Genomic DNA, 12,119 nt, shown 5'->3' with positions numbered 1-12,119 from the left:
CCCCTATATGTGATAGTATATTCAGCAGTGACGGGTCCTCTATGTGGAGACATTGGGGTATAGTAGACCCTTTAAAAGTATGTAAAATATAAAGGCACCCCAGTCTAAAATGCCATAGACTTTACAGGGGACCTCACGTAAAAACACCCAAACATCCATCACATCAAAGTGCCCCCTTCAAATCAAGATCCCCCCCCCCTTCACATCAGAGTCACCCTTTGCATCAGTAGCCCCCTTTCACATCAGGAGCCCCACGTTCATATCAAAGTCTCCCCCCTTTCACATCAGCATTCCCCTTTTACATCAAGAGCCTCCTTCACATCACCGTTCCACTACCACAAATTTTTGAGGAACCCTTGAGAAGGTCAGGAGACACATCAATGTGCCACGGCACCCTGGTTGAAAAAAGCTGTATTAAACACCTGATGTCTCCCCTGCACTGCTTGCAAACAAACCATGTCAAGCACATTTTCAGCACATTGTTCCAGAAGACCCGTATGTTCAATGGCAAACTGCAATCTTGCTCTACTGTTCTTATTGGACTGCAAAGGTTTTTTCATAACAAAGGTTTTTCCTTACTATTTTTAGATGCATACACTTTGAAATCAACTGTTGCAAATGATACCTGAACAGCCCACAATTAAATTGTGGGGTTCTTAGAAACTTAGCATTAAATGGTCAGCTCTTGGGCTGAAACTGAGGGCCAGAGTTTACCTACCCCTGATTTAGACAATGAAAATCAATAAACCATGTCCATTTTATGTATGATTTGTACAAGTATATGACATTTATGTGTAGGCACTATTTGAATCCAGATCTAATGTTTGCTTGCTGAAATACACTCACTGGGCGCTTTATTAGGTACACCTCTTCAACTGCTCATTAACACAAATATCTAATCAGTCAATCACATTGCAGCAACTCAATACATTTAGGCATGTAGACATGGTCAAGATGGTCTGCTGAAGTTCAAACCGAGCATCAGAATGGAGAAGAAAGGTCATTTAAGTGACTTTGAACATGGCATGGTTGTTGGTGCCAGACAGGCTGGTTTGAGTATTTCAGCAACTGCTGATCTGCTGGGATTTTCACACACAATAATCTCTCAGGTTTACAGAGAATGGTCTGAGAAAGAGAAAATATCCAGTGAGCGGCAGCTCTTTGGGCAAGAATACCTTGGTGATGTCAGAGGTCAGAGAAGAATGGGCAGACTGATTCGAGATGATAGAAAGTCAACAGTAACTCAAATAACCTCTCGTTACATCCGAGGTATGCAGAAGAACATCTGAAGACACAACACATTGAACCTTGAAGCAGATGGGCTACAGCCACAGAGGACCACACCGGGTGCCACTTTTGTCAGCTAAGAACAGGAAACTGAGGCTACAGTTTGCAAAGGATCACCAAATTTGTAAAATAGAAGATTGGAAAAACGTTGTCTGGTCTGATGAGTCTCGATTTCTGTTGCGACATTCGGATGGTCGGATCAGAATTTGATGTAAACAACATGAAAGCATGGATCCATCCTGCCTTGTATAAAGGGTTCAGGCTGGTGGAGCTTCGCATTATGGATGTGAAGCCAAGAAATCTGCTGCAACTGTGTGATGCTATCATGTCAGTATGGACCAAACTCTCTAAAGTATGTTTCCATCACCTTGTTGAATCTATGCCACGAAGAATTAAAGCAGTTCTAAAGACAAAAAGGGTCCAACCCGGTACTAGCAAGGTGTATCTAATAAAGTGGCCAGTGAGTGTATGTTGAAATAGCCAAACATTCCTATGGGGGGGTACTTATTTTTTACATTGACTGAATTTAGATTATTTAAATGTGGGACAGACAATGGGGACAGTAAAAAAAAAAAAAAACTAGTGCAAATGGTTTTTGCACGACAAATTGCACTTTCTAATAACATTCAGAGACAGAGATAACATATAGTCCCCAATGACTTTCAGTGATATTGAATTCCCTATTGATATTCAATGACAATTACACACTGTAATAGGAGGACTATATAACAATACCAAATTCCATAATGACATTCAGTAAACAGGAGAACAGTGTTCCTCAGTCACACTGAACAGGGATAACACCGTAGCGTCATGCAGATACACAATCCTTCGAGTTAAACTTATTTAGAACAGAAAGATGTACGTCCTGAATGCATTTTAATGACCACTGCTCCTTAGATAAGGATATTAGAAATCACTGAGGCATTATATAGGCATATGCTATACACAGGTCACAGAACACCAAGGTACAATTTTCTATCATTGTAGGGGTAAATGATAATATCTCACTGGAATTCATAGCAATGTATAGCTGGCCTGACATTGCACTAACAATAGCTGGACTGAAAAGTCTCAGTCTGCTGCAGTTAGTTGTAGTTGGTCACATTCAAGTAAACTTGTTTAGGGATATTTAAGAGGTTTTATCACTCATCCAAGTAGCATACTTACTTCAAATAGTGTCGGGCACATTCCCCAGCTTTGAAATGGCCACAGAGTTTGCAATACAAAAAAAGTAGCTTGCTGATTTCATCAGTTGCCTAGAATTGCTCAAAAAGACCTAGCACAAATATTGTATTCATATTTAAGTAATATGTAAGTGTAACACTTATAGGTACTGTATGCATTACCTCTCTCAGAGATCACAGTACTCCCCCTGACCATGCCTTTATCTGCTTTTCTCTCCAGGAGCCATCTTTGTTTAGCCATCATTTATGCACATCATCTTCATCCTGGACTGAGATGACAGCTCAAGGATGACACAGTTTCAGATCCTGGTGACTGCAGAGTTTGTGGCTGTGTGTATGAGTCTCACACAGATCAGCCGCCGCTGCTGCCTTCTAACTCCTACTCCTAACATAACTTATTACAGAATTACAATTTTGCAGTCTGATGACTTGGGGAAGAGGTGACAGAGTAGTGATTGTTTCTTTCTGCCTGTTTGTTTACTAAATGTACATTGAGAAAGATTAAAGGAGAACTATGGGGTTAAGGCTTTTCCCCATAGTTCTCCTTAGGGTAACGGGAGGAGACAAACTAGCGACCTCACGTCACCCTAAGCTCAGTATACCGCGAGCTACAGCTCGCGGTATACTGAGACGCTGCAGTATACTGAGAAGCCGCAGCTGAAGCGGATCCCGACAATTATGTCTGGATCCGCCCAGCTGCATGAGTGACAGCTGGTTCTGCCTATCTAGAGGCAGAGCCAGCTGTACCCGCCCCCTCCCCTGTCCGTTCCGCCAGTCAGCACTGGAGGATCGGAGCGGGGAGGGGGGAATCCAGCCCCTCCCGGCAGAGAGCCGTGACAGGATCGTGAAGTGAGCGAACGCCGGTATGTGTTCGCTCACTTCATGATCTACTGAGCCGACCTGTGACAGTCACATTGTCACAGGTCGGCTAGAACTATGAGGTGAGTGAAAAGCACTCACCTCATAGTTCTCCTTTAATAATGTTGTGTGAAGAGTGATTAGATAGGTTGGAATGTTTTTCATTAGATCTAGGCAGGTGATAAAGCTGACTATATACTGTATATTACAAACTCTTCTTTCATTTAGCTTTTTCTTACATTATAATTCTGGTACTTTCATTTTATTTTTTATTAAAAAATGTGTTATATCTTCATTTGAGTGCCCTTTAACCTGGCAACTTGGTTGCCATCTTTATGAGGCTCATGCAATTTGCAATCTAAACATATTGTATAACACAGTAATAGATTCTACTGATCCTAGTGTATAGGGTATACAATCTATACACTGTATACATCTATACCTTAGTAGATAGTTGTGCCGCCCTGGATTAGAATGATTTTTCTATAGTAGTAGAACGAGATGAAATGGATGCTGGGGAATAATCGAGCAGCACTGAACTATACAGACCATGGTGTCCTATACTATACAGATGCACTGTAGATCATTTACAGTGCATAATGTGTTTTATTGAGTAATTAAAAATAATTAAAACATTGCCCCCTCTCCTGCTTACCTGTTTTGCAGGTAGGGGGCTGCATCCACGGGGTCCAGTGGAGCACTCAAGGATTATCCTGGTGGTCCAGTGAAGGATGAGTGTGATCTGCATCTCTGGCTGACGCAAACCATTCTAATCGCTCCTTCCTGTGAGTGGGACATCACATGGAAGCGATTAGTATGGTCTGCATCAGCAAGAGATGCAGATCATACTGATCCTACACTGGACCACCACAGGATGATTTTCATTTACTATATTGCCAGTTCAGCAATATATTAAATAGGATCCGGGTACCTTTCAGGTTTAAAGATGGCTGCCACCATTCGCTGCGGCAATCTTTTAAAATTTAATATGACACGGAGACTGGTGGGACAACGGAGCCCCGCGCAGAGTACCCCAGGTGAGAACCTGGAGTGTGCGGGCCCCAGGAACCAGCACCTAGGTTTGCGTGCCACCAGGTGGGTCTATCTCTGCCCTCTGTGGCATGTGTGCCATAGGTTCACCATCGCTGGTCTAAGGGGTGTGCTAAATGGGTGTTGAAGTGTTTTCTGATGTTCAGCAGACACCCTTATTGCCCAATTTTTCTAAATGCATCTATATTTCCATCTGACAAGGTTTTGTAATCTGACAATCAGCATATTGCTTTACAAAATGAAATTATGATTCATTAGAGTTAGCCTTCTGATCCTTGTAATATAGGGTATTGGGTGTCTAACATTGTTATTTTCTTATACATTACTGTAACCACTAACTAACTTTATCACAGTTGGAACTATGAAATATGAACAAGATTTTGGTAGTAAAAAACAAACAAACCAGAAAACAGACCAAAATGTGTTTTGCCTAAACTGCTCTGTCAACTATTACATTATATGACAGGGGTTCATTAAAGAACAACTCCAGCAAAAATTATTCATAACCCTGGCAGGGGGGCTACCCAAGTGCTCGTTTTCATCTAGGGTATAAAATAAAGAAGTTATACTCACCCTATCCTCTGAGCCAGCTGGCTCATAGACCAGTCCTTCCAGCCTCTCTCCCCCTCTGCTGCAATGGTCTAAGGTCCTGTTGCCATCACGTCCAATAAACTGTGTATTGGACGTGAGAACGCATAGGGACATTCTATTGCTGCAGCAGAGGAGTAGACAGGCTGGAGAGAATGCTCTAACAGGCAGCCGAGTTCTTCTTTAAGAGTCGTTTGAGATTCTGGCCAAATGGAAATTTACAACAGCTCTACTTTGCTTCTAGTTTGACTTTGCTAGTCTTTGCATTTTGGCCATCCTTGCTGGCATTGTTACTGACCAATTGACTATTGGTCCTTTCACCTTTGAATGCATTCAAGCCACCATTTAACTCCATCCAAAAACTTTACTATTTACACTTAGCCCTGATGAAGGGGGGAATTGTAGCCCCCGGAAACGCGTTGGCTATCTACTGTTGTTTTTGTTGTCATCAGTTGAGTGATTGAAAGATTTTGGATCTTCTACCAGTTACATTTGCTAACTTGAGGCTTTCTGTCAATTGTGCTGGAATGTTTGTTTTAGTCAAATGTATTAGCTCTCAAGAATGCCCAGCACAGACAACAGAGTTAAATTAAATACACGTTTTAAAAATTCTGCCACCAACCAACTAACTCCTTTGTTGGGTTGGGTACCCCACAATGGGTCCATTTCTCCCCTAAAGCTGCTTTGTCATTTCTGAGACAAGCCATATAAATCCATATTTTGGACTGAGTAGCCCCCAATGGGCCTTCTTCAACCCTGAAGCCACTGATCTTCTGACTCCTTTTGTTGGACTGGGAACTCCCCAGTGGGTCCTTCTTAGACCTAAAAACTGTAGCTGCTTTAGAAGTTCTGCCACCAGCCATCTGGATTAATCTATTTGGCCACTACCCCTCAATGCGCCCCTCTCAAACCCTATAATTAGTTTCAAATCACTGGCCATCTGACTCCCTTTGTTAATATAGGTCCCCCCCTCCCCAATGGGCCCCTCTGCTACCTAAAGAATGCAGCTGTTTTAGATGTTCTGCTACTGGCCATCCTAATCCATCAATTGGGCTAATCCCCCGCCCCCAATGTGCCCCTCTCATCACTGAAGTTTATAGCAATTTTAAAAGTTCTGCCACTGACCATCTGACTCCTTTTGTTGGACTGGATAGCCCCTAATGGGCACCTCTCACCCCAGAAATTCTGCCATCTGAATTGATCTATTGGGTTGGGTAACCCCAATGGTCCCTTTTTCATGCATAAAGCCTGTAACTGTTTCAGAAGTTTTGCCACTAATCATCTCTCTCCTTCAGTTGTCCCCTACAGCATTTTAAATTTAGCTTATACTTTGAGCACCTAAATATTTCAGACAGGGTAATATATGTATATAGCCACATATGCTCCAGATAAAGAGGCTTGATCTTATTGCAAATAGACATTTTTAGTCTTTGAAGCTGTGCTTCAGACTCATTCCCAGTGAGCCTGCCTTTATAAAAACACACAGCAGAGATTTAAACACCGTGAATGACACCCTCTCATTATCTCATTTAGTGATATTGGGCTCATTGCGATATAACTGTTTCAATAGAGCACCAGGATAAAAATACATTAATGCACCTATGAATATGTATTGAGCTATTTAAACATTAATGGTTATTAGTTCATACAATGGGAGCCTGAGCATTTTCGATAAGGCCAGCAGAACACAAGGCCGCACAATTATACCTTGAGGTACGGATATGAGGGATTTCACAGGGATACTGCTGGACGCAGACATGAAAAATAGAAAGAAAAAATCTGAACTTCTTCTAAATCAATGTGAATGACAGGTTTGGTCACCCTGTATATGAAAGGTTTTACAGTGTAAAAGTACCCACGCACATGATCCAACTATTGAAAGCAGGTTTGTTCTGACTTATATACTGTATAGGAAAATCTGAAAGATCTTGATGTTCAGAGCCTGATCTACACTCTATGAAGTTGGAAACAATAGAAAGAGCCAGTGCAAGCAGGGGCGGAACTTTCACCATAGCGGTCTATGCAGCCAGTAAGGGGTGACGGAGGCCATGTGTGCAATTGCCCGCCTCCTGTTAACAAAAAAAATCATCAAAGAAAATGTATAGTGTATTGGCTAAGCCACCTGCTGCTTGTCTATCTGAATGTCTGTACAGCTGCACAACCTCCAGTATTCTGCTTTTTCCTGGGCATCTTAGTTTTACCTTTCTTATAAAGTTGGCATTGGAAGGCAAGTCAGAGAAGTAAACTTTTTCCCATATAAGCCTTTGAAGTATCCTCTGACTCTGCTGACAAATTTTTATGTTTTTCTTCTCACCAGAGGGTCTTTCTACCGATATGTGTGATATTCTGAAAACTGTCTACATAAAGTTCACTATAATATGTAATCTGGAGAAATGTTTTCTAGTTTTATCAAATGTTCCACCTTGCTCATGTATCCCTACGGTGTGCAATTTTCTATCAATGCCTCCTTGACGCATATAAATCTATTTGATATATTTGCAAAAACGTATAAAGATTTGTTTTACACGCAACTTAAGTTTGTAAGATGTTACAGTATTGTGGCAAATTTATTTTGGCAGACAGATGATGACAGAACTATCCTTAGGGGTATCTGCATAACTCTAATCTAAGGCTGCACTGATATGTGCTAAAATCACTTTTATTTTCGATGTTACATTACTGAACACTGAGACAAAAAATATCATCCGAAACTGCACTATTGAGCAATGATCAGTATAATCAAAACTACAATCAGTGTAATAAATGGATGCTCTGCTGTGTAGTGCAAAAAGCATAATGCATTCACCGTACCATGATAACACTTCAATCAGTATAATTCATACCTGCACTTCTATATGCTTTTATAATATAATCTAAATGATTAACATTAAAAACAGTATAATCCAGGGCTGAACTACTTTGCCCCGCAATTAGGCCCTGCGTCAACAGGCTTTAGGATTGTATCAATGCCACCAATTTGACATAAAGTTTGAGCTTCTGCTGAGATCACTTAGGGCTAGTTCACACCAAGTGCGTTCCAGGAGCAGAGCAGTTACAGACCGGATCAAAACTGAATCCAATGTATTCCAATGGTATTTTGGGCTCTAGTTCACACCTCAGCGTTCAGTTCCAGAGCATGTAAAAAAAACTGTAGCAAGCCCTATTTTACCTGCTCTGGAACGCATAAAAAAATGCATGCAAACGCACTAGAACGCACTGAAAGACCATTTTAAACGGAAAAAAACGCCGCAAAAAACGTGGTATAACACACTGCACTGCGCGTGCACAAACTCATGCAAATCTGGTCTGCATTTGGTGTGAACAAGCCCTAAGAATTAATTTATAGGTGCATTTGACCTGCTTTAAAGTGACATTAAACTCAGGATTTAAACCTTAAAAATGTATTCAAGTATCCTAACTAGTAACACAAATGTATCTTATTTGTGTGTAGCGCCCATCACCTTTGGTGAAGTGCTTACTATCTATTTAGTGATAGCCAGGGCTGTAGGCAGCCTGGTTGAATTTTGTAGCAGCCAGCACATGGTTAATCCCAGGTGTCCAACCTTGTCTGTACCCTCTAGGGCGGAGTGAGACTCTGTCACATTATGGGACAGCCAATGGGTGACACTGTGATATGTGTACAGGGCAGCAGCCAGTTACTGGGCTTCTTGTAGCCAGTGATGTCTGCTGACAAAGGATATATATATTGGTGGGAGGCCATGTGCTCGCTCTCTTGTCTGGACCAGCCATGGACTGAGGTTGGGTCCTGTTCAGCCTGCCCCTAGGCTAGGCCGAGGCCTGGGGGTGGGAGTTGGCTGAGCTGCTGAAGGAGAGGCCTCCTTGAGAGTTTGCAGTCAGGAGAATGCCTGTAAGAATGGAAGAATCAGGACCCGTGTGGGCTTTTGAAGTGCCTGGTATTCAGAGGGACTTCTGAGTGGGGTCAGTGTTCTTCCAAGGATAAGATCTGGTGAGTCTGGAGCTATGGAGGCCGGTGCACCTAGACCCTATACCCTCTCTCCCTAATTAGAAGTGAATAAACTGTTTAACCAGCATCTCACGATTGGAGCGGACTTCAATTTATGGGCACAGGAAGAGGGCAGTTAATGCTAATGGGGCAGTTGGAAATATATCCCTAGACTGACTAGATATGGACCTGTTCATCCAGCGGCTCCTTCGGGGGTGAGCGCTACACGTGCATCACTCAGCTGTAGATCCTCATCATCTCTGAATTGGTGCTGACACTGTCCTTCCTTCTGGAAGGTGGCTACTTTTGTTCCCCATGGTCCCTGTGTGTATTGTAAAGTAGCCACCGCTCCAAGCTCACTCCTGTGATGGACTACAATCTCAATACAAATGAGTAACCTAAACATGAGATTGTAGTTCCTCACAGGAGTGATGCTATCCCACTTCCTGATTTTGAACAGGCACTGGTGATGTAGCCAGCTGCCCCCTGGGAAGGCTGCGTTACCAGTGCCTTCCTGGGAGATCTTGTTCCCAGACTGTGAAATATCCTGAGATATTGGTGGGAAAAAGCATTGATTCTACGTGTGATGGTAAATTGCTGGGTGCGCATGCACAAGATCTTCCTGCATGTTATTGTAGCGGGAAGGCAACAAATTCCAGGAAGTAAAGAGAAAAATAATTATCTGCCCTTACTGAAAATTACCACAGGGATCATAGCAGCAAAGATATAATCACAAAGCTATTAAAGGAAACAAAAATCCACACAAAAAGCCACACACACACACACATACACACTAAGTGAGAGCTAGAACTTTCCAAGTCTGTAGGTTTAACTCTATAAGTCTGTCTCAGTAGGGGTATGTTGGACCTCAGCAGAGAGCCCACTGCTTTCACGCAGAGACCATAATCTGATCTCTGCTGTCTTTTTTTACTACTAAAGAAAACCATCTGTAAGACTTTGCTCACCTTTTGTTTTGATGCTTCTGACATGTATTTAAGTGGTTTACAATGAAAGTTCGATCAAACTTTACAATATTCAAAAGACCATGTGTCTTCTTCCATTGTAGAATATGTGTTTACATTCTGTTGCACTACTTTGACCAGCTAAGGAGAGTGGATCTCTTAAAGGCGTATCATGTACATATCATATACCATGTACAGCATTCAATGTCTTTATCCATCTTCAGAATAATACAAGGCTGATGTAACGGAGAAGCCATTATAACTGTAACAAGAACAGAACGGATACAGATGTGACAAAGTCATAAGAGACTGGGACAGAACAGCGGCGTATTTCATTGGATGAACATGTGTTAGATCCCCACTGTGGATGTGGGTAGACAATCCCATATTGCATAGCTCTATAAATAATACAATAACAGATAAGCAATTCTAACATTCTACATCCACAGAGCAGTATGGACACAAGCAGAGGGATACATACGGACACAAAAGTCTCCACTTTCATAGTATCCAGGGCAGCACTGTGACCTCCGCCGGTACATGGTTCTCAGGCCTCTCCGGTATGCAGTCTTGTAACTTATTCTGTGCAAGAAAATAGAGAAAAGTTGATCAGGGCAGACCGCTCGCATAACTTTCCCATTACAGTGCTGCTTTCTAAGTAAGATATCTGTTTTATAGTTTTACTTATACACATCCTGCAGCCTTAAAGTGGACCATTTCCCCCTTTCACGAATAATCACATCAGAATGCAGCTCTGTATGCTATGAAATCAGCTAACATTTGTTAGCTAAACTAACATTATTTGATTTTACTTACAAATGCTGTTTTTCTACTTCCTGGTGAAGTAAGGCACTGGTGATGTAGCCCTGGCCTCACAGATGCATCCTGGGAAGATTACATCACCAGTGCCTTCCTGGGAAATCTCATTTGTACACTGCAAAATCTTGGAGAAAAGGCTTTTCTGCCCCTGAAATGATGTGGGCTGTCTCATGTAGGTATTGTGGTAGCATGTCTGGCAGTGCGATTGATCGTGGCGTTTGGGGTGCCATTCACAATAATGGCAACGCAATGCACCTTACGCACTGTTAACAAATGGTAGGTGCGTTGTGCGGTAAGGTGCGTTGAAACAGAACTATGGCCAAACCTTTATAGACATAGTTCTCTTTAGGGTCAAAGGAGAACATTTACAATGTCCTCCTGTGACCCAAAACTCAGCATATAGCAGGCTATTGCCCGCTATATGCTTGACAGCGCAGAGCTGCGCTGGAGCTGGGAAAGATTCGGACAATATTGTCTGGATCCACACTGCTACCTGATTGACAGTTAGCTCTGCCTTTCTAGAGGCAGAGCCAGCAGTGCCCGCCCCCTCCCCTGTCTGTCCCTCCACTCAGCACTGAGGGAACAGAGAGGGGAGGGGGAAATCCCTGTGGGGAGCAGTGACTAACAGTCACCGCTCTCTGCTGCGAGAAGATCGTGAACTAAGCAGTTAGCAATATGTGATCGCTCAGTTCTTCAGCTATAGAGCCCACGTGTGACAACTCCAGTGTCGCACGTCGGCTCTAACTATGGGGGGTGAATGTATTTCACCCATCCCGTAGTTCTCCTTTCATTGGAACCATACAATTAACACATCGCACCAGTATGAATGGGCCCTCAAGTGTTTGTTGAGGTGTGCTCAGTAAAATCCTGCTTGGTGTAACTTAAGGGCTGGTTCACAGTCACACCAGATGCAGTAGTGATGCAGTTCGTTCCGTTTTGCAGCTGCATCAAAAAAGGCATCACAATGCTTTCCTATGGTATTTTTTGTGCTCTGTTCACACCAGAACAGTCTATTCCGATGCAGCCAGAAAAAAATACTGCCTACATCAAAACGCATGCAAATGCACTGGAACGCACCTGAAATCCAAGTTTACGCAAAAAAACAAAACACGAATCAATTGCGTTAAAATCGCAGCAAAACGCATCACACCGCAGCTGTGCTGACGCATGCGCTTCTGATGCAGTTCTGGTGCGAACTAGCCCTAAAGGTATTTACATAAAAATGCTTTGCATACAGATAAACACCTCCCCATTTAAAATGCATTTATATATGAATTGTAATAAATGGAGCGGTACACAAACTCCCCCGCACACTGTCAAACACATAGAAAATCTCCACGGTGCATGAAACTGAGGGTATTTTTAAGCACAGAGCACAGACATGTAAATAAGCCCTTCAATAAT

General features: G+C 42.5%; 1 protein-coding gene across 3 annotated transcripts in view; it reads right to left on the bottom strand.

The window, feature by feature from the left end:
* The window catches only part of MEGF11 (multiple EGF like domains 11), a 434,557-nt gene that overhangs the window by 331,048 nt on the left and 91,390 nt on the right, over positions 1 to 12,119 (bottom strand). For all 3 annotated transcript variants that reach the window (XM_018552848.1, XM_018552849.1, XM_018552850.1), the window contains exon 4: positions 10,378 to 10,478. In XM_018552848.1, the coding sequence (XP_018408350.1) occupies positions 10,378 to 10,478 (101 nt within the window). The remainder of the gene's footprint in view (positions 1 to 10,377; positions 10,479 to 12,119) is intronic.

The sequence above is a fragment of the Nanorana parkeri genome, unplaced genomic scaffold (assembly GCF_000935625.1).
Source record: "Nanorana parkeri isolate BGI_ZX_2015 unplaced genomic scaffold, ASM93562v1 scaffold98, whole genome shotgun sequence".
Taxonomy (NCBI): domain Eukaryota; kingdom Metazoa; phylum Chordata; class Amphibia; order Anura; family Dicroglossidae; genus Nanorana; species Nanorana parkeri.
This window is presented reverse-complemented; position numbering and strand designations above follow the sequence as displayed.